Source organism: Coffea eugenioides, chromosome 1 (assembly GCF_003713205.1).
Source record: "Coffea eugenioides isolate CCC68of chromosome 1, Ceug_1.0, whole genome shotgun sequence".
Classification (NCBI taxonomy): domain Eukaryota; kingdom Viridiplantae; phylum Streptophyta; class Magnoliopsida; order Gentianales; family Rubiaceae; genus Coffea; species Coffea eugenioides.
Genome location: NC_040035.1, coordinates 47,835,341 through 47,857,368, shown reverse-complemented (window position 1 = coordinate 47,857,368; position 22,028 = coordinate 47,835,341). Strand labels below are relative to the sequence as shown.

The 22,028-nt window shown below is 36.8% G+C and overlaps 3 protein-coding genes and 1 non-coding gene across 5 annotated transcripts; 1 reads left to right on the top strand and 3 right to left on the bottom strand.

The window, feature by feature from the left end:
* Nucleotides 1–1,006: 1,006 nt before the first annotated feature.
* LOC113751033 (poly [ADP-ribose] polymerase 1) lies at nucleotides 1,007–10,219 on the bottom strand. Its single transcript, XM_027294879.1, has 20 exons — nucleotides 10,033–10,219; nucleotides 8,623–8,672; nucleotides 8,315–8,498; nucleotides 7,295–7,478; nucleotides 6,876–7,197; nucleotides 6,306–6,501; nucleotides 6,055–6,219; nucleotides 5,841–5,901; nucleotides 5,684–5,747; nucleotides 5,357–5,608; nucleotides 4,450–4,687; nucleotides 4,205–4,320; nucleotides 4,038–4,114; nucleotides 3,719–3,879; nucleotides 3,291–3,482; nucleotides 3,073–3,181; nucleotides 2,821–2,903; nucleotides 2,570–2,707; nucleotides 2,204–2,383; nucleotides 1,007–1,440 (listed from the first exon to the last, which is right to left on the bottom strand). Exons 1-20 carry the CDS (start codon nucleotides 10,174–10,176, stop codon nucleotides 1,396–1,398), a joined length of 2,961 nt encoding a protein of 986 aa, XP_027150680.1. The 5' UTR covers nucleotides 10,177–10,219; the 3' UTR covers nucleotides 1,007–1,395.
* A 1,916-nt stretch (nucleotides 10,220–12,135) lies between these two features.
* Nucleotides 12,136–14,871, top strand: LOC113763711 (bet1-like SNARE 1-1). 2 transcript variants are annotated; one of them, XM_027307616.1, is made up of 6 exons: nucleotides 12,136–12,244; nucleotides 12,579–12,644; nucleotides 13,472–13,619; nucleotides 14,207–14,263; nucleotides 14,355–14,414; nucleotides 14,521–14,871. In XM_027307616.1, exons 2-6 carry the CDS (start codon nucleotides 12,631–12,633, stop codon nucleotides 14,608–14,610), a joined length of 369 nt encoding a protein of 122 aa, XP_027163417.1. In that variant the 5' UTR covers nucleotides 12,136–12,244; nucleotides 12,579–12,630; the 3' UTR covers nucleotides 14,611–14,871. The 2 variants fall into 2 exon arrangements, with proteins under 2 accessions (XP_027163417.1, XP_027163426.1); XM_027307625.1 differs by lacking the exon at nucleotides 12,136–12,244 and adding an exon at nucleotides 12,293–12,415.
* A 786-nt stretch (nucleotides 14,872–15,657) lies between these two features.
* On the bottom strand, nucleotides 15,658–15,728 carry TRNAG-GCC. Its single transcript has one exon. It is a non-coding gene; the product is annotated as a tRNA-Gly (tRNA).
* A 3,493-nt stretch (nucleotides 15,729–19,221) lies between these two features.
* Nucleotides 19,222–19,737, bottom strand: LOC113773982 (zinc finger protein 8-like). The gene has a single exon (XM_027318569.1). It carries the CDS (start codon nucleotides 19,735–19,737, stop codon nucleotides 19,222–19,224), a length of 516 nt encoding a protein of 171 aa, XP_027174370.1.
* Nucleotides 19,738–22,028: the final 2,291 nt, after the last annotated feature.

The window sequence follows — 22,028 nt, the reverse complement described above, 5'->3', positions numbered from 1 at the left end:
CGTCACTAACTGCACCGATTAATTGGCAGCTCAGGAATTACAGAGTTGAGAAATGAGATCCATTGTGACACAGAACCAAGTAGGATATCGAGTTAAAAAGTGATGATCACCATTTCCTGTACAAGCTACACAGTTAATGGGTAATCCACCCGTGGTTGTTTGTCTTCATGATCAGTCCTCTCTCTGAGTCATACATACAGATCATGCACACGCAAAAGGTGGGAAAAAGCTGGCGAGGCAACAGCGCGTCATATCATATGAAGCTTGGGGTAAAAAAAGGAACAACAGAATCAATAGATTCATCGTCAGCTCTAATCAAGGAAAATGGCAGTATGCTCCGAATCCATTATTTATATGTTGTGTTTCTAAGCATGGAGGTTAATTTCTAATTTTCTATCCTATCCGCAGCATCACTGCCATGATTTTCCCCTCAACCATGACATAATACCATTTTGATTCCTCCACCTCCACCGCACTTCAAATGCAGCCAGCCACATCCTCTTTGACAAAGACTCGAATCACTAGTACTCGTTTCAAGAATGATAATGCAGTCCCAGATAAAACGTACAAGTGATGACATCTCAACAGCCAAATACTGCAGGACTAAAATACTCTGTTCCATCCCCATGCACCAATTCAGGTTCTTACGGTGGTAGTATCGACAAATTCAACAGGTTCAATTCACTAAAATGAACTTTCGCAAGTCAAGAAACAACTAATTTCTCTCATGACGGACCTTAAAATGGCCAATTGATGTTATGCAAGATGATCAAGTACCAACGAATTTCTCTGATGGTTAGTCACAGCATTGGGTGCTTTGACAAAGATCGGAAAAATGGGAACTTGGTAGTCAGCTATTTGCAGCATTCTGTTTCATAAAGGCAGCCTATTTCCACTTAAGGTGTAAAAAAACCAGCAATCAAAGTGAATCATCTTAACAATTCACAAGTCTGAAGCAGAGTGGAGGTTTCAACTGCTGGAATCATCTAAAAAAGTACCATGCATGGAAACAAAAGGAAAAACCCTCTCTATTTTCAATCGTAATCAGCAATGGGTTACATACTCCTCCATAGCTAATCTAAGACGAACATTAGCCAGATAATCGACAAAAGATCGACAAAAAGATCAAGTAGGAATCTAGGATAAAGGAGAGTTCTCTTCACTACTTACAAAAAAACCATTTACAATATCAACATGAAAAGCCAGATCTGAAGCTAGCCATAATAGGAGAGAACTAACATACTTCTCGATAAAGATTTTACAAACGCTAACTTCAACATAGAGACAACTGCACAATCAACCAGCTCAATTTCAAAGTTGATAGATCATCCATACCAAAAGTTGTTTATAACACCATTCCTGGGCTAAAACCGAGCTTCCAATGGCCCCTCAATACTATTTATGATGAAACCTCACCTTCAACAAGAACTGCAGCTTAACCTATACAGACACATGAGTCAGAAAAACGATCCTGTCAAATATGTCAGCGTCCAGCTCTGAGTTACAGAAAACACTGAAACTGAATAAATCAATTAACCACAATGACTAAGCTATAATCTGGATACTAAATGTACAAACTCTAAATCAGTGAACTAATTCACTGGAGTCATTTTTGAGGCATCAGTTCAAAACACTATAATTTGCCTATCTACACAACCCATGGCACCATGCATCTTCCGCGGAAAACTAAGAATAAAGTAGAATACAAAAGCCCAAAACAAGTGAAACAATACACATATAAAAACTATAGAGCAGCTACAGTTAATTGTATGAATGATCATGAAGATTTTGACTGCATTTGCCATGCACAAACTACTGGCTTATGTCACAGTGGTAATTCATCTCAGCAAGTTAGGAGCTATGTATCACCATAAAACAAGACTCATAAGTTACAAGAGTTACCACCTGATCAAAGTATCAAGAGAAGCTTTTCAAGTTTTTAACAATAAACACGGTTGATTTGAGAGCCATTAGAAAACAGAACATCAAACAAAGCTTCTACCACAATTGTCTTGACTATGTTAATCTTTGCCAGAACTTCCAACTACAATTCCACAATGTTTGCATCATACAATAAAGAGTATTAATCTGAAAAGAACAAAGAAGTTATCATCCTAGACAGACTGAACACAATCTTTTAGTGAACTGCAAGATACTTCAAATTTGACAATAGAGATTCTACAATAGAAGGAAATAAACTTACTTGAGCAGTGTTATAGACAATGTACTCATTGTACAAAAGCTCAGAGGGCTTAAGAGTTGATACTGGTCTTCCACAAGGAACGACTACATCGCCCCGCCACTTCAAAAAGCCTGATTCTTGAGGTACATTCTTGCCAAGGCCTTTGGTTGAGTGCTTCCCAGCAGGAGGCTTTTCCATATACTACATGACAGTTGAAAAGAAATAAGTTCCAAGAAACTACACACCATGGCGATTATCAGATGCATTCCATAGAGACGGTCAAGTTCAATACAAAAAGGTGAATCTACATCATCAATTGGTATGAGAATGTTATCCATAAACCAAGTAAAAAGAAAAAAGGCATAAAAAGTTGAAGTATAAACAAACCTTAGCATTTGTAAGCTCATAAACCTCTCCCAAGGCCACTTCACTGAGAAGCATCAATCCCACAGGATTTTTCTTGTCGGTGAAGCAGTATTGAGCACTTTTACTAACTAGGTCAGCAAAGTAAAGTCCCTTTCCAAACTACATGCAAGAGAGAGTTTTTATTAGACCCCAAAAAATAACTACATTCTTCAAACTTTTTTACTGTGCACTTTATTCAAACATGAGCGAGAAGAGCAAAACAGGAGATAGACCATGTATCCAGATGCAGGAGCTTCAGGAGGAGCAATTCTCAGTCCTTGACTAAGTATACCCACAAAGTTTGTTAACCGAGAACCTGAAGGAAGGAAAAATTTCAACTTCTGCAGTAGTATGGCACAGATAAAACAGTGGGGAGAAGAGAGGCAACTCTTTGAACCTCTAAATAATAATAAAAGAGTTCTACTCATATAATTATATTTTCAACTTGGAAGAACAATACATATGTCACGCATGCTTCAACTTACCATGCCACAGAAGCATTTTGTTACCAAGTTTCTCTCGGTACGGAGCAAACTTGTCGTACTCCCCTTCCCTTTCAAGAGCAAAGACTTCTTCCAATTCAAGAGACCATAGCTGAACACATTGTGAAAAATCAGGACAAAGTACCTCCTCAAAATATACATGCACAAGCACACTTTAAAACATACAAGCAGAAACATAAATAGGTAGAGGAAAAACCCACAGTATGTGTAGGAGCATGAGTAGAGTGGAGATACTTCTCAATCAATAGATAATCTTCACTGTCATGGGGAAGTGGAGAAATATCACATCTTAACTTCTTGTACTTGTCGTCAAGAGAATCACCATCATCACCACCAAAACCTACAAGTCTTGAAGCTATCTCTATGTCCTGAAGAGCTTCCAACATTTTCACCTACCAAAAGAATGTGAGATGTAACTTTGTCCAAGCAGTCCAAGTTTTTCTTTTCTTTGGTTCAAAAGATTTTTCTTTTCCTTTTAAGAAAAAATTGAGTAAATAATGAAGTTTCATGACATAAAAGCAAAAGGCAGAAAAATGAATGGTGCAGGGTAGATTGGATTATCAAGCAAAAATAAGTGGATCGATCTAGAAAGTACAACGAATGACAAAGGAGTAAGCACTGCCTCTACCTTTGACTTAAAATCATCCTCATCCCGGATCACATGTGGATGAATAGAAGGTATCATAGTAAAAAACTGATTGCTTGCAGCAATTATAAGGCTCTCTCGCCTGGCAGGATCATGAGCTGTACTACTCAGCAAATTCTGTATCTCTGTTAACGCCCCAAAACCTGAAAAAAAGATGCAGGAAAAGGTATCAGAGGATATGGTAACAGGATATGGTAACAAGATCACTCTTTTGCCTACTAAATAAGTCTAATACCACCGAGTATTTTTCATCTTGTCCAAGGTATAATGGTATAACATGAACAATATCCATAGGACCTACCTTTCTGAATGTTACGTTTACTTAGTTTTCCCAAAGGCATCTCAGACATATTAATCTCAAATTCCATCATAGCAGACCTGAAAAAATTTTACTTGTCCGTAACTGTTTCATACAATTCTACATGCATTAACAGAGAACTAACGAAAGACAAGGATAAATTTCAGAACCTGTATGTCTCCACATTAAACAGCATCATCATCAATTCTACCAATGCAGGTGGCAGTCTGCTTGTTGTACTGTCAAAGCTTTTCTTTTTAGATAGATTTTTATTAACCCCATAATCCTGCAAAGGCATTTGATGCAGCATTACTAAAGCAAGCAAGAAAAATCTGGAAACTCCTCAGAAGGTGCTTCATATTTTAAAAGCAGAAGTTCAAATGGAAAGGATGAGAAAAGGGAGGTGAGAGGCTACAATGTCCAAAGGATAAAATCTGCCAGGTTGCTTCCGGAAATTTTTCCGTTGTTCCCATGCCTCCCATGGATTTCCAGTCTTCTCAAGAAACAAACGCTTAAATTCACTTATTGCATCTGACTTAGCCAACTCCTCTATCTTGTTGCCCCCAATCTTTTCATTCCCAACTCGGCCCCATTTTCGGAAAAGATAACAGTCTGAACCTTGGTCATCTTGAATAATTTGAAGGATATAGTAACTTCATACAGCAGACACAAAGAAGGTCAGAACTACATAGGAGGTCAAGAAATACAAGTTCATACAAAAAGGAAACTCTTTCAGGGACTCGCACTTTCCGCAAACATCTCTGTTCTTATTGACATGGTCTCGACAAGAGCAGATTATCCACAGCATCAAAATGAAAAGAAGATGTTTCGCAGGGAAAAAGGTTATTTGAATAAAGGAAAAATTAACATGGAAGCAGAAAGGCGTAGTATTAGGGTAATGCAATAACCAAATCAGAAAGCAAATAACTTGTGAGTAAATTCTGTTGGCCATGGTAATATCTCAATTTTGTTGGCAGATGAAAGCAACCAATTGAAAAGATCAAGCTTCCACAGGCCTCTTTTATCAACAAAGACAATTTTAAAAAGAAAACCTTCAGCTCCATAGACTAATATTTTGTACCAACATAAACTGTTGATAGCAGATCTGAAGCAATTTAAAGATTTATGTTGGAACAGGCCATTAGAAAGGAACAATCACAATCTGGCAAACACAAGAATAGCATCAACAAAAGAAACATCATTTTAATTTGTTTGTGGCATAATGCATTACAAGCACGAGACAAACACTCTGAACAGCAGTGTCAAAATATTAGAAAAAACACTTGATGATAAAGTACAACATGTAAATTCTAAGAATTTACCTATTGACACCAGTTGATAGATCAGACATGCTCAAAGTTGTATTATAAATGCTTTTCCCTTCCTCAAGGATGTGCCCTGAATCTTGCAAGCCGGATGACTCATGCACAGCACTCCGCCCTTTCACTTTGACTGTAACCATGCTATGTGTCTCCCCAACGGCCTCAATCTTATACAATTCAAAAGGAAGTTTCTTGCGTCTTTTAATGCAATCAACCAAATATTGCTCTTGAACAATAGGTAACTTCATCCTCCTGCCCAGATTAAAACATTTTAGTTTAAAGTCACTGATGCAGTTCTCACAGCAGCAGCTTATTGGTAGCTATTACCTTGCCTTCTTTATCTCAGCATCTTGGTCACTTAAAGGCCCACCCACAACTAAGCAGTTTGTGTCTGCAATTGCCGACTGAGTTAAGATTCAGGAAATGTAAGGCAAAGACATGAGACAGACAGCATGATGCAGAATGATGTAAACAAAGTACAGACCATTTTTTATCTTGAGGTGAACCTGTCCACCAGCTTCTTTAATTCTGCTCTTCCACTCCTCCTGCAAAATCAACCCCTCAAATAAAACCGGTGTAGCCATGGATCAGATTAACACTCTAAGATCATGAAAAATGCTCCAAAAGCAACTAATGTCATTTTTTTTTCAATGCAATTATAGACAAGAAAAATATGAAATTGTAATTGAACACCATACCAAAGAAGCTTTCAACTCTCCAACAATAGCAACTCTCAGATCCCCTAGACTCTCACTCTTAGATGCCTGAGGGATCCTATTGGCAGCCTGGTTTCCAGAGGGTCCTGTTGGTGTTGATGGGGGCATTATACGTGCTGGTTTTTTTGACTTTTGTGACTTAAACCACTGAGAATCATCAAAAAAGATCATAGTTTTAAGACATGACATATCCAATGAAGTCACATTTACAAGTCACCTTTTGACTTCTATACCTTCAGGAGATACTCATTGCTTGTTTCTTTTGGGATTTTCCATTTTCCTTTGACACGTACTGGTTCAGTCATGGAATAAGAACACTTGCTCCATTCTGATAAATAGCCATGACATCTATACATGCCTTCAAGATAACGAAGCCTTCCAGAACAGAGTGGACATTTGGCTAATGCTCCAAAATGCATGCCATCAGCACTTAAAAGATAACAATTTAAGAGGAAAAGTAGTTAAAATCTGATGGTGGTCAGATATCAAGACTAAGAATACAGAAAAATAGACAGCAGACCACGAATAGAAAAGACACCCATAAAATTCTAAAAAAAATTAAACAGAATATTTCCTCTGAAAAGCACGAGAGGAATAATTAAGGAAAGTAAATCACATCCACCATTGTTATACAAAAACAACCTGATATTTCTCATTCTCCAAAATAAAATGCAATATTTCTCATTCTCCAAAATAAAATGCAATGTATGTGCCTAACTATTTTCCTATGCATCAAAATCATTCCAGCAAAGATGGAACAGCTAATCCATGATAACTTGCACACTGCAACTTTAAGAACTTACCAGCGTTCTCGTAAATCAAGTTCTGATCCAGTTGAATCTTGACTATTAATCTCAAGCATCTCTCGCAACTCCACGGTAGAAACATGCTTCTTAAGATCATCCTTAAGAGCCCAAAGGGCTCTAGTCTGCTCCTCCAGTTGGATGTCAAGTTCAGGTGCTTTCGCAGATTTAGTTCCCAAACTGTCATTGGTCCTGTCAGATAATTTTTCACTTGCAGAAGGATCCTCTTCACCTTTGGCACATATTGATTTCCCATTACCACTGACAGCTCTTTTCCTTTTAGCACCAGCCTTTGATGTTGAATCAAGTAAAGGTTCTTTATCTGTTCAAGTTTTGGGTCAAAATGAATACAGATACTCTTTTAAAGAGCATTAAAGGCATACTTCACAGAATACACCAAATAACAAGCCAACAATGACCTTTTGCATTTGAAGAAGCCTTCTTATCCAAGGCAAGAAGGGTTGCCCTGTGAGACGAAGAGAGGGTATCCCACCCAGACAGTTCCTCTACTTGTGTAGTTGGTGACATTTCCATAAAACAACTGGCATGGTGCCATGCCAAGGCCCTAGGACCTTGACCATCAGGCTTGGTAGATATCCGGACCTGAGTGAAATGGACAGCAATTAACAAAAGTCAAACCAACCTCCAAGTAGCTCAACAGCGTCCATTAATTTTTCTGTTCTTGTGCATGTGTGCTTAAGGTTTTAAGGAAAGGAGTAAAACATCATTTTATTGGTGCCATAATCTTTGAAGCATCAACATATAACAACAATGTTCTTATATAAGCGTAGTGCAAGCTCATACATATTTCTGTAGAAAAGCAAGTAAATAGCACATAAAATGACCGTTTTATTCAAATAAATGCAAGATGTCTAACACCAATTTCGTGCACTTAGTGAAAAGCTGCATATATGTGAAACTTATGGTAGCAGCCCATTGAAAGGAGGCATCCAGTATATGCTGCCTCTCTCAAGCACACGTCTAAGCACAGTCTGTAAGATAGGAGTATGTTAAAGTTTAAAATACTAAAATAGGCATAAAGAGTCAAGCTTGCAGTTTAAAATACTAAAACAGGCATAAAGAGTCAAGCTTGCAGTATTATAGTGATGCTTCAGTTCAAAAAAATAAAAAAGGAAAAGTTCATAACTGCACTAGTTATCCAAATGCAGGCAGATCTATGAAGACTTTTTGATTCATTTTTAGCATAGTCTTAATTCCGATAAAGGGTGTTATTGCTCATCCAAACACATGAAAAGAAAAAAAAGCCATTGTCATCAAAACATATGCAGATGCTGCTGATCAATAAATTAATTTGACCTGCAAATGTGATACTTATTTTAAAATCAATGTTCCCAAAATACAAAAAACACACAGTATTATCAGAAGTTGAGGCTAAATACAATAGCCAAAATTAATAACATACAAACATGAAAGCATACATCTCCTTTCATAATCTTTTGACCGCAGTTTCGGCAAGATGCACGGGAAGTTTGTGATACTTCAACTCCACGTTCAATAACAGCAGCAGTGGAGGCATTTGAGGGCCCACCACCATCTACATACTTTCTAATCCTCTGTTGGTCTTCCCAACGAAGCAATTCTAAGCCTTGTACATCATCAATACTAAACGAAAAAGGCATCAAAGCTACATCATTAATCATCAAATATACAAAATATGTATGTATGTATGCATTAATCCTTTTTGAACCAGAAAATAAAGGAAACAGAGAACAGATGAACAACTTACGAATTTATTTGCTTTGATTTCTTTAAAATGCAGTCTGCGTGGTTCCACAACTGATACAAGTATAAAACTAAATTAGAATTATCAACAAAAAAACAAATTCTTTTAAAAAACCAAAAAAAAATAGAGGGGATTGGGAGATGCACTAGCAGAAGTGGCATACAACTCGTTCAGTAAAGAGGTTAGTTTGAGCTAAAAGCGAGAGCATCTGCTACTGAAGAATTTGCTCTTTATCAAGAGTTGCAAAGACCAATTCAAAAAATCATTTGGATATTGTATCACCAAAACTCTTTTAGGCTTTAACAGCCACAATTAGATACATCAAAATGCTTCAAAAGGCAAAAATGAAGGTGTCATAACTATGAGCAATACGAAAAGTGTGATTTGTAGAACATTCCACCAAATTCATGATAGCTACATCTCAAAATAGCAGCAACAATATGAGTTGGTGCAAAAGTTGCACTAGTACTTAAGGCAGTAAAAAAAAAAAAAAAAGCTTACTCATATTCCAGCTACACCAATATCGCCAGGGGACAATAAAATTCAGAAAAGCTTCTGTCACTAACCAAGCAGTCCATCTAAAGTAAAATCTTCAAAATATTGCATTACGGGTGGAGCATTTCTGCTTGTGCATCTAAAATATTCATAACCATAAAATATGCCCCCCCTTTTTTTTGACAAAGGGGGTAGAAGCATCCAATTTGACTTCTAATGGACAGGATTTTTTTTTTCTGTCCCTTTCTCACTCTTCCTCTTGTATACACCGACCCCATTAATGTGAAAACACTAACCTTTGACATGTCACTATCTTAAATGAGAGAATACTAAAACAAAAGGGCTACTTTTTGGCCTTAAAGAAAATTTAATTTCCAACCTCACTGAATGCAAAGGAAGGCCGGACAGGAGGAAAAAGAAGTACTTATTGTTGATTCTCAATCCGGTAAGCCAAAAGAATGTCTCCTTCCAGAACATTAACAATTTATTGTGCATTAGACCATGGAAGAGAATTTTGGAGAAGAAGATTGTAAGTTTATATATATCTGTGTGTGTGTGTGTGTATGCGTGCTCGCGCGCAGAGAGAGAGAGAGAGAGAGAGCACAATGTAGGTTCAGTTAAAGATACAATTTTTTGGTGAGTTTTATATACAAATTTTTTGCTGGATTTAGTTAAAGACACAACTTTGTAGGTGGAGCTGACTGTAGTTTAACCAAAAAAAAAAAAAACCAAAACAACGAAAATAGAAAAGCCAAGAACAGGGACACAACTGACATCCCTAAACCCTAACACAAAATGCAGATATAAAACAAATCAATAGATGTCTTTTGAAATACTCCAAGAAAACAAGAAGAGTGACATGCCAAGCCTGACCGAAAATAAAAAAGGAAAAAGGTCAGACATGGTAAAGGTACGTACAGGCATGAAGCCATCAAATTGAGTGGCTTGAACCATTTTGCCAAGCCTGAGTTTCTCTTTGTCGATGGGCATCCTGCAGGTCTTGCATGATGATCTAGATGACTTTGCGTACTCTGCCTTCCACGCCTTTGGAGGGCTCGCCATCGTATTTCTTTCTTTTATTTTTTCGCTTTCCCTTTCCGCGAGCTTTTTGCTCTTCCTTGTTTTTACTCACTCTGAGAGTAGTCACAGAGTATTTACACACACCCTGCTGGCACTCATTTAAACTTAAAAGAGTGATGTGGAAGCCGGAGGGCTCTCCCGGAAACCGAGTTGAACTAGTCAGTTGCTTGCTGACTTTTTAATGGGATAATTTTAGGAAGGTTTCTTATAATATCACTAAGTTCTCCTAAAATTTTTAAAATCTTACTTATCTCTTTTATTAGTTTGATGCCTATCAAATGTCACAAATTGATAATATTATCCTTGCTCTTACTATCTATTTAAGTTGAAATATGTTTTAATGTACGATATAATTTAAGTTGTACTGAAAACTAAATTAATCTCCTCATATGTGTAGTTTGTAATCTAAATCCTACTTATAGAAAAAATTTTATAAATAAGTTAGAATTTAAAAAATAATCAAAAATTATTTAATGACCAAATATATATTTAGGAGTATCCTCTCCTTTTTTGTTAAACATCATGCATTATATTACATAATACTTGTATCACATCTATAAAATTACTCGTTGTTACATTTATAACCGCTCATATTTTCACATTTTTATTTTTTAACCATATTTTGTTCTTTATTGTTGTTGTAAGTTTTGTAAGTAGGATAACATAAGAGTAGCATTGGAACAAAAGTTTTTTTTTTTTATCTTTATTGCATTTCTTCAAAAATGGGCTAAAATGTTACAAGAAACTCAATTTAAGGGAGGCATATGAGATTTTAAAAATCTAAAGGGCATTAAGTGATATTATATGAAACATTAGGGTAAGTTTCTAAAATTAGCCCTTTTTTGATTCACTAATGATTTGCTTTTTGATTTCTTTCAATTCAGGGCTCTTAGGGATATCTTCGACCCTTCATTTGATTTTTAAATTGTGACATTATAGGCTTTATTTTTTATAAAGGAATTGTAACATTATAGTTAACTACAATAGTTACAATCCACGACTTAACAATGCACTATAATTTAACTTATTAATGATAAGTCGAACCTAACATAAGATTAGACTAAAGTTCATTCTAATATTTTTTACATTTTTTTAAGAAGAAATGGGGTGGAACTTAGGAAAAGACAAGTAGCTTCGAATAAAAAAATTATAATTTCTAGTTCACTCCAATAAAAACACAAAGATATTCAAAATTGTTTTTCTAAATCAGTTTAATATTTCAACCAATTATAGATTATATGTTGGTTGGATTCAAACCCAAGTCTAAGTTACCCAAATTTGTTGAAGTAATGCCCGAGTCAAATGTAGAAAATGAAAAAAAAAAAAAAGAAGGTAAATCTCATTCAAGCTTAATTTAATTAGTTAAGAAAATTAATCTCAAATAAACTAAAGTGCAACAACATTTTGACTGTGTTTGGATTGCAAAATAAGAAGTGGAAGTTGGACTCTTCTTTTTGGATGGGGTTGTTTTATTTAAATTTAATAAATTTAGATTTTAATATATTCAAATGTGTTTGATATATAAAATAGAATATCTGAATTAATTAATTGATACTACATTTCGCAACAAAATTTGCTACAAAAATAAATAATAGTTTATTTACTTATCACTTAATATGATATATAGTCAAATATATCATATTTTGTACTTAATAATAACGAATTCAGATTTTAGTTTTTAAATTTCAAATTTAAAATTTCAGTTATATCAAATGCATCTTAAATGATTGGGCGCATAAGTAAATACATAGTTTAAATGCCCAAGGACATGTGTCGGCTTTATTAATGGGCCCGCTTCCTGGATTTTCTCGCGTAATTGGAATTGGGAGGTAAAAGTGTGAAATTTTGAAGAGAAGGGACTTGAGCCGAAGAATGGTTAAAGTTAAGGGACCAAAATGGTCAATTTACGTTTCTTTTTTCCATTTTTCGGGATTCAATCGTTCTTAAATTTAAGTTGAAAGTTTCGGTGAAGTGGTAGCCGGTCGGTTCTTCTTCCGTGTTAAGTCTCCGTGCTGAATTACTAACCGTACCATAGGATAAGAAGAAAAAGGTACCTACTGCTCCTATGTTTTCGCTATCGTTCTCCAGATCTGAAATTCCTCTTTTGTGTATTGTAATTTGGTTCCTATTCTTGTCCTTTCATCAGAGATTCAGGATCATTTTCCTTTTTCCCTTTTTTTTTTCCGGGGAAGTTTCTTCAAGCACTGGAATGTTCCTTTGGGTATTTGTACTTTCTAAAGCCCTAAGCACATATAGTTTCATGGCAAAATCGTGGAAATTGGTTGATCAAATTGCAAAATCATTATTTAGTACAGTTGAGTTAATTATTGTCGTAGTTATTCGATTAGTCTGTTGTTCATCGTTTGTGCATTGTGATGCATCAGGGGCAATTAGTTGCTTCAAACTCGTGAGCTGCTGGGCATTATCTGAATCTCCATGAATTCTCGAAGGTTTTGCTTCCTCATTTCAATCTATCTTAATTTGCGTTGTTTGCATGTATACATGTGATGATATATGTCGATGTTTAAGAGGATGTGCATAACGTAAGGGTTTAAGTTAGATCACTGCACTGATAATTCATTACGATTTCCACTGCAAGAAGAAAATTGGAAGCATTCAGGATTACATGAAACTTGGATTTTTTTGTTTCTTTTTTTGGGGTTAGACTGAGTGGAGAGGGTGGGATTTCAACTCGCAATTAGATGTAGGGAAATTGCACCTCTAATATCTTCTATATTGTCGAGGATTATCATGCTAGCCTAACTATAATATAAGTAAATCCGGTTGGTGTTTTTTCTGATTTAGGATGGTCTATAATTATTGTGATGTTATTACTATGTTTTAGCTCCAGGGATGATATACTTGTGAAGTGAATTTATTATGAAGTCAAGAAGTGTACTGTTTTGTGGTACCAGATGTTATAGGGTTAAAATTTACGCAATTGCTTCAATCAAAATATCAGAAAGGTCGGTTTAAATCAGATACTAAAAGATCTAATCTACTCTTTAGTCCAATGATGAACAATTGAAAGAACTTGCCATATTTGCTGAAAATATACTGCAAAAGAGGCTTTGAGGTTCATAAGATTTTATGTCATTAGAACAAGGGCTGTTGTCCATTGGTTTACGATTTGGTCTGGTCACTATTTGTCTTTCAGCTTGCTTAGTTTTAGCTTGAACATTATATAATTTATTTTATGATCCAAATGTAATGTACTTATTGACTTCTGCCCAGTTTGTTTTATTGGGTTTTGATTATTTCTTATTTCTAAAAACAGGGAGCGTAATGCTAGAGCTGCACTTTTTGATGGCATTGAAGAAGGTGGCATCAGGGCTTCATCTTCTTACTCCTCTCATGAAATTGATGAGCAGGAGAATGAAAAAGAAATTGATGGGTTACAGGATCGAGTTAATCTGCTGAAAAGAGTAAGTTTAACATTTCTTTTGTTTTGCCTGAACAAAGTACATCTTATGTTCTATTGTCTAAGAGGTATGTTTTCATATTGTCTATCACACTTTTAGGAGCATATTTTTCGAATTGGATAATGATGACTGAAAGAGTAGCTGAATTTTTTTTGCTAATAGTTCTTTGCCGAGTATTAAACAAATAAATAGACAAACTAGGGAAAGGGGGATCAAACATCATGCTCATCAATTTCTTAGTTTTCAACTATGCTTTCATTGCAATGTTCAGTATCTGATGAGAATTATGTGAAAAAATCCATATATGTGCTAAAAAGGTTGTCCTTTTGCAGATAACATGGTTGCTTCAGGGCTTAGTTTTCTGGTACTTCTGTTTAGTATGACGCATTAGAACTTGTTGAGTCTGTATTCCCAATCAGCATCTTATCTTGTATTAGAACTTGTCAAAGCTGGTGCGACTAAGTGAATTTGTCTTTGATGGATTTATAAGTTGGTGTTCACGTGTCAAGTCTGGTGCAACTATGTGAGTTAGTCCTTGATGGATTTATAAGTTGGTGTTCACATCTCATCTATATGCTTCCTGTTACCAGTTGTCTGGTGATATACATGAGGAAGTGGACAATCATAACCGCATGCTGGACAGAATGGTGCGTGGACAGCAATGATGTAGCCTAATACCTGAATAATCTAGTCATTGAAATTGATTTGACGCTGCATTGATTTGTTTTACTGTTTCAGGGTAACGATATGGATGCTTCAAGGGGAATCTTAGCAGGAACAGTGGACAAATTTAAAATGGTATTTTGCTGAAAGAATAACCTCTACAAGATTGCCTTAAAATTTCATTTGTGTTGATGCATGCTGTTTAGATTATGATTTGGTTTCCCTGTTTTTATTTGTTTAGGTATTTGAGACCAAATCAAGCAGGAGAATGTTTACACTAGTGGCATCATTTGTGGTCATTTTCCTGGTTGTATACTACCTCACTAAGTAATTGGGGTTGAGAGGCGGTGCATTTTCTAGTACCATGCATAGAATTTCCTGGCATCTTTCCTGATGTTATGTACTTGTATACAAGAATAGCAGTGCTTTCTTCACTTTGTTAATGTAATGAACACCATCACCAGTTGTAAGATGTTGCCATATGCATGCCTATGTAAAAAATGTTTTGGTGCACTGACCTTTGAACGTGTGCAATGACTATTACTATCCTGCGCTACACCTTTGATGGAATATGCACGCATTTTTCATGTTACGGATGCAGGTGACTTGATTTCTGGAATTGCCGTCTCTCAGGCCGTGAATAGCCATATTCATAGAGCTATATCTGAATTCGTGGTTTCACTTCAATAGGATATTCTTCTAGCTGGCTTCCATTTTATGCTTGCGTTTATCTTTTTGGCCTAGGTCCGGGGAGCTGATGGTTATTATTATTATTATTATTATATTTGGGAGTGGGAGAAATGTCAAGAGCAGGTTTTGCTTGTGTCACGGGGGCTTGTTTGTCTGGAGCACGCATTTTCTGTTTTTAATAAATAATAAATAATTAAAAAAAAGGCAGTGAACGTTTGTATGATGATTTTTACTCGTTGTTTGGCTTGCCTTTTGGACAAGTATCAGAAGAAGCGAATTACAAGTGTGCACCATAATCATGCTGCCTTTGGTCCTTAGCTGAGCTTCTGCAACTTTTACTACCTCACCTCCCAATAAATGTTTGTTGTTTGATACTCCCACGTTCTGTTTTTAATCTCCGCTGGAGTGGAGTTCCGATTCAATAATATATTATCACATAAAAGTGGCCTGCTTGGTGCCCAAGTAACAAAATCTAATTTTACGAAATTATTCTAGTGTATTTTAGTATTAGTGACAATCTGAGTTTGCCCAAGTAATTGTACACGTTAGCACTTAGTAACGATAATGGGTTTGCCCGGAGAAGAAAATGCTGGTCAAATAGATGATATGACGGGAGGTTGTAATCGGGCGGAGGACACCAACAAACATGTTATGGCAGGCGGCAATCGACGCAAAAAAGGTAATGACATGCACCAGCCGGGAATCGAACCCGGGTCTGTACCGTGGCAGGGTACTATTCTACCACTAGACCACTGGTGCTGGACGCGTATTTAATAGACTATTACCAGTTCAACTCCTAACATTTGCCCAATTCCTGCCATGATATGGTGCTGTAGGTCTGTAAAAGCTAAATATTATTAATTTAGACAAGCATCTTCCGTAGCCACAATATTCGAGGGCATGGATATATGATGAATTACAGTAATTACTGGCAACTTGATAAAATTGCTAAAAGTGGAGGCAAACATCGCGTAGCTTTTAGATGAAATATTATTGTTAAAAAGAAACTTGTACTGCCGCAAGGGAGGAAATTTTTCACCACCTCAGATGTTGAATTGAAAGTTGAAACCAACCCCATTTCTAAAAATATGACGAAAGTACAGTCCTTTAAGCTGTATTCTGAAATCAAAGTATTTGCAAAAGGTAAAACAAAAACAACCTTCTTTGCAAGGCGACTGTAAAAAGAAAAAGAAAAAAAAAATTCCAAATTAGCTTAGCTACCAGTCGACCGGACCGACATGCATCAGCATGAACAAATTAACAACTACTGCTACTCTTCAAGCACGGAAGATATTCTAATATGGTCTCAGTCATAACGGCAGCTCAATTGCTCAATCATTAACAAAAATAAGTACTGACGTAATACTACAGTCCCCTGCCGCCCCCGGGGCTTGGCCTGGTGGCATGGGATTGCTGAGGAAGGGAATTGGTCCCTGGTTCGAGTCTCGCTGCCAGCAAGTTGCGGGGCGGGGGATTTAGTCTGCGAGGTTCATTTTAGGGATGTAATCGAACTACTCGCGAGCAGCTCGATCAAAAGCTTGACTCTTTTAATTTTAATTATTTAATAAATTATTATTATAAAATTACCCTTATACCCAAAAGAATTGTCGAATTTACAAAATATTTCAAGTCATATAAAAATTTTAAAAGGACAATAATGTCTTTTTGCTCAGAAATTATCAAGAAAATGAATTTTAATAACTCGAGTTCGACCGAGCTCGATAAGGCTCGCATGGACTCGAGCCCATGCGAGTCGAGCTCGAGTATTGCGAGCAAGCTTCGAGCTCCAATAATACTACTCGTTCGAGCTCGAGCTCGAGCGAAAGCACCATATCTATATGTCGAGTCGAGCTCGAGTATGGCATTTCTTGCGGGACACCCAAAAAAAAAAAAAAACTACAGTCCCCTGCCGGTTCCTGCACATCGCTCCACTTTACCTGTGGCCTAATCAATCTTCTGGACTGGAGCATAAACAATATTTAGCCGTAGCAATTTGCAGGCCAATCAACAAACCAACAGAATATATATATATGTGTGTGTATGACCGAATGCTGGACTTTGAAGCTCTTTAATTAGCCCCAAGCATTAATCAGACCAAGTCGGTACTCAGTAATCAGTTAATCATCAGACACCTGGCTCAACCCCTTAATTAATTAAGTAGCTGGTTATTAAACTGTGGTTGCCCTTTCTTTCTTTTTCTCTTTTTCTTTTTTGGGGTTTTGCTGTTCTTTGTTGTAGCCCGCAACTTATATCATGATTAAACTCTTTTAGTAGTTAGTGGCCACGGGGTTTGAAGGCTGCAAACCTCTCAAACTTTTCCGAGCAGACAGGCGGCTGAGAAGCTGTGCATACATATATATATATATATATATATGCATGGGAATTAAGTGCATTAGGATTCTGCAAACCTGCACTCTATATAACTACACATGTAGTGGTGATATAGCAAATGACAAATACAAGACACCGTTCGTTTGGGAAATACAAGCACTGAATTTAGAATATATTCATCCTCTTCCTTCCTATTGAGTCCAGAAATCATATTGCGGTGTTGATTGCTTCTCCAGTATATCTAGCACTTGCTATTGGTAGTGGCTCATACCACCTTCACCAAGAAAGCTTGATATAAGGCTATGACTAGCGTTCATAAAATCAACACAAACTGGATCCAACCGATTCTGTCTTAGACTCGATTACGAAACAATCTACTATACTGTAGGGGGGTTGGAAGAGGTAATTTAAAAGAGAGGGGAAAAGCTAGGGTGCAAATTGTTCCTCTCTTTTTTTTTTTTTTGAGGTAATGAAAACCTCAAGAATAATGGCCTATTACGCTACCCAGTGATATTCAGAATTTTCACTGTAAGCTGTGGTTGGACACAAAGTTGCTGTGGGCATGCATAAGGGTGTTTAGGAGTAATTAATTAATCAGCTGTGTCCTATATTCTTTATAAAAGGCAGATTGTACACCGATTAGTTAACCAGTATACATGCATGAAAGAGGAAAGGAAAAAATGCTGTAAAGTCCATATTAGCATGAAGGCTCAAACTTTTATGATGGTAAACTTCAATTTACGGACATCAGAATCCGAATTTGATGCATGCATGAAAACTTTTTATGATGGTAAACTTCTTCTGGACCAAGTTCATATATTATACTTATTTGTTCTTTATGCTGATAATGTTATATCCATATCTCCTATATCAACCAAAATATCATCGTAGTTCTGTTGTATCCTTACCCCGGGTGCCAAAATGAAGAAATTATAAACTATTAACTGAAAGATTAGCCAAGCTAGCTACCTCATCTACAGAGTCTCCCGTCTTTTTTTAGACTTATAATTAAGAACAGCATTTCCCTAATGAGAAAACTGCAAGAACAACCGGACAACGAAAATTGCTACTACTGAATACAGCTATATAGCCACATCAAATTATTTGCTGTTTTTATTTACAGTGTTTCATGTTTCTAGTTGGTGAACCTTCTGCTATTCTTATTTACGAAAAGCTTGCCATACGTACATCGGATTTTGCTGCATTAGAATGCAGTTTTGGTTTTACAAGGAGTGCTACATTTACGGCAATGTTCTTGATTTGCCTAATGTTTTTTAACCAAATTAGCTTGCACAGGCTTAACCAGAAACCTTTTCTTTGGCTGCTACAAAAGAAAGACAAATGCTAAACTTACAAGATTTCAATTAAATCATGTTATGAAGCCGCGGAAAATTTGGTTAAAATTGATGTTATGCCAAATCTAATGAATTTCATTGAACCAAGAGAGAAGTCTATCAACACGAAGAAGCCTATAAAATTTTATTGGTACATACACAGATTTTGCACTCAATAGAAAAACATAGAGAAATGAAGGAAACACATGATAGGAGAACAGTATTACTGTACCCTAAATCAGATTAGGGTTAATATTGGAGAGGGAAAAGCCACTTTAAAAATCTCTTACCGGAAGGTGATGCATCCATCAGCTGCCGGTCATCTTCGTTCCCCAATTGTGTAGTGCTTCCACCATCTATAGGCCTTCTCAATGGAACTTCAGATTATAACGTACGTAAATTTGGAGTAAGAAAAACCACCCCACTCTTCAATAGGAAAATGGTGCTTTTGCCTTTTTGCATAACAAGGCTTTTTCAGCTTCCAGAAAACTCGCAGCTGCAGCTGTACAACATCTCCAAAGTCCAATTGTCCAAACATACATAAACTACATACGATAGATATAGACTAAGTCTCCCTAGCTAGCTAGCTAGGGACCAAGTCGAAGCTCCAAATCTAGTTCATCTTCTTGTCCTCCAATTCTTCTGGCCTTTTCAAAGTCTTCAACATGTGCAGAAGAGCTACATGGCAAGCCGAAGCTCATGCTCCAATGATCAACCCCGAATGGATTGAAACGTTGTGCGCTGTAATGATGGTTCGCGAAATTGGGCTGCGCAGCCAATCCAGAGGCAGGAAAACATGATCTACTATAATTGAATTGTGTGGTCTCGTGAGGTGCAATATAGTAAGGTTGGTGGCTTGGATTCATTTGCTGGTACGATAATCTTGGAACCGTGTAATCCTCTTCATGCTTACTTGAATTGGTCGAAGTTGCAGGCTTATTCCTAGCCCTATCTTTCCTGTGGATATTCATATGTCCACCTAAAGCCTGAGCCGTATTGAACCCTCTTTTGCAAAATACACACTCATATGATCGGCCCATACCTAAGCTGTTATCTTCCTCCGGCGGCGCCAAGTCAACTTCTTGAATATTATTGGAGCCCATAGACGTGTATATGCAAATGAAGCTGATGATATATAGTACTACTTAGCAAGGGACAATGTCTAGCTATGTAAAAATTGAGGTCGCAGGAGAGAGGGGACAAGGGCCTTATATAGAGGATGAAGGCACCATGGAGGAGGGTTTGAGACAAGTGACTAATTGAGGGCATCAGAGATTTTCATTTTAGCGGCTGCATACGGACTAAGGGGACCCGAGGAGGGGGGGGGGGGGAGGGGAGGAAGGAAATAACTCGTTCAAGGCTTTAGAAGCTTGCGGGTGGACTCCTTCTGCTACAGGCTACAGGCTACAGGCTACAGGCCGGCGCTGCTGCTGAGTGGATCTATGTACCTTTCTGCAAGTATTTAATGTCGTACTTCTAATTAATCATTTTATTCTATATCAGTTCAAAAGGTTTGGGTTTCTTATCCTAGCTACTAGAAAAATTCAACCGCAGGGGCATATTATTACCTAATTTGTCTATCTTTCTCGTTTTCAGTTACATATTCAAACTGTTATGCAAATATTCGGTATATAGAAGTAGACTTGCAATCGCACGCTTAATTGCTCGAGTTCTTGTCCCTTATCAATCCTTTTCTTTGTTCTCTTTCATTTTTTTTTTCAGGAGAAACTTATTTCTTTGTCTATAATTTTTTGCCCTGGGTTTTGTGTAAAGAAAATATGAAAATATTTCTCATTCGGCACTCGACTAATGGCTCAGCTGACCGCTAATTACGGAGGGTCACGTCATTAATTGTTAGAGGGTTTTCTCCCTCTCAATTTTTTTTTCCTTCAAATGTTGAAATAGAGCCAGGCTCCAAGTGAATCGTCCAAGCAGAAAAAACGTAGTGAGGTTTTTGGTCTTTAACGGTATCATTATGACTCCCTTAAATTTTATATATTAGGAGAAGTGTCAATTGTTGATGACTCAACCGGGAAGGATTAGCCATGCAAGTCCAGCTATACATTGATGTACCTATTTAGCTTTTACAACTTGGGGTATTCATTCACAGTGATTACTAGTACATCATATTCTACATATCTCAGACGAAAGTATTGTGGATGCGAGGATCTGATATTACTTTTTTTGGTTTTTTTCTAACCTTTGCTATTTTCCTGTAGTATGTCGATTTTCAGAAGCAGAAAAGAAAAAGGAGCAATAAGCAAATAGGCTACTAACCCCAAAATCCAAGCTGTTAGGCTTGTGCGCTGTACACCCAGCTGAATGCTGATCATCAAAAGACTAGGACCCAAGGATGAGAAGGAGAAAAACTAGGTAATGCTGTCATGATAATGATAGCAAGTGGTGAAAAACGAAGACCAAAATTAAGAAAGAATTTATAGAGTTAGATGTATATAACTCCTAATTCGCTCGCATAATCATGTCCTTTTTTTTGCCAGGGTGCGAGGGGTTGGGGGGGGGGGGTGTAAAGCCATGTCCATCATTGTTTATTTCTTTAGAAAGAGTTAGGTAGCTTCCTGCATGATGATAACATTAGAATGAGCAGAAAAATATGGCAATTTTGTTGGTTGCATTTGTCCAGTTCCAAGCTCAGAAGTGCCTCATACATCAGAGCTAATTGCACGTACACCGCCTTTTGTGTCATCACAGACACCATCAAATATAATACTCTTATCAAACTTATGTGTCAAGAAAAATTTAATCTAGATCTGATGAAGATTGTAATTTTGCTTTCTTGAGTACTGACGGCTTAGAAGAGAGGAAAAATTGGAAAACCACAATTATGACATGTGATGAACGGAGCTATGATCTCAGACGCATCAAAATCAATCCTTGAGTCTAATCATCTGGAATTAAATTATATGAAGGATCTTACACCAAAGAGATGTGCTATCTTTAGTGCTAGTTAAGTAAATTTGTTTAGCTAACTGTTGCTGGGAAAAAACGTATTTTCACCTTCTCTTGCCCCTTACTTGTGGACTATATCCGCAAAAGGTGAATTTATAATCTTTTCTTCTCCCGTTTTTATTTTTATTTTTTACCAATATATATTGCAAGTGATTATTCCTTTATGTTATTTTGGTTTAAGTTCTTGCACTAAAGATTTAGGGTATCTGGAATAGATGCTGAAGACAGGATCTTCAACACCTTTAACAGGAGATGAACTTTTCGCATGTTTCCTTTTTCCTTCAGTTGGAAGAAGTGAGAAGATCCTCATGATCTCTTTCTCTAGATCAATTTCTTGCAGGCCAGGATTATGTTTTAGGATTAGGTGGTTTAGTAACGTCTTATTTTAGCAGGTGCCCTCTAGTTTACGACAATATATCGAGGTGGA

What these genes read in the sequence shown, in the direction of transcription:
- LOC113751033 (XM_027294879.1), bottom strand. Translation starts at nt 10,176, where the DNA reads ATGGCGAGCCCTCCAAAGGCGTGGAAGGCAGAGTACGCAAAGTCATCT. An exon ending in GCAATGAGTATCTCCTGAAG is followed by an intron (nt 6,220 to 6,305) that starts GTATAGAAGTCA and finishes GATGATTCTCAG; the next exon opens with TGGTTTAAGTCACAAAAGTC. An exon ending in TTTAATGTGGAGACATACAG is followed by an intron (nt 4,115 to 4,204) that starts GTTCTGAAATTT and finishes AAATTTTTTCAG; the next exon opens with GTCTGCTATGATGGAATTTG.
- LOC113763711 (XM_027307616.1), top strand. An exon ending in ACCGCATGCTGGACAGAATG is followed by an intron (nt 14,264 to 14,354) that starts GTGCGTGGACAG and finishes TTACTGTTTCAG; the next exon opens with GGTAACGATATGGATGCTTC. An exon ending in CAGTGGACAAATTTAAAATG is followed by an intron (nt 14,415 to 14,520) that starts GTATTTTGCTGA and finishes TTATTTGTTTAG; the next exon opens with GTATTTGAGACCAAATCAAG.
- LOC113773982 (XM_027318569.1), bottom strand. Translation starts at nt 19,737, where the DNA reads ATGGGCTCCAATAATATTCAAGAAGTTGACTTGGCGCCGCCGGAGGAA.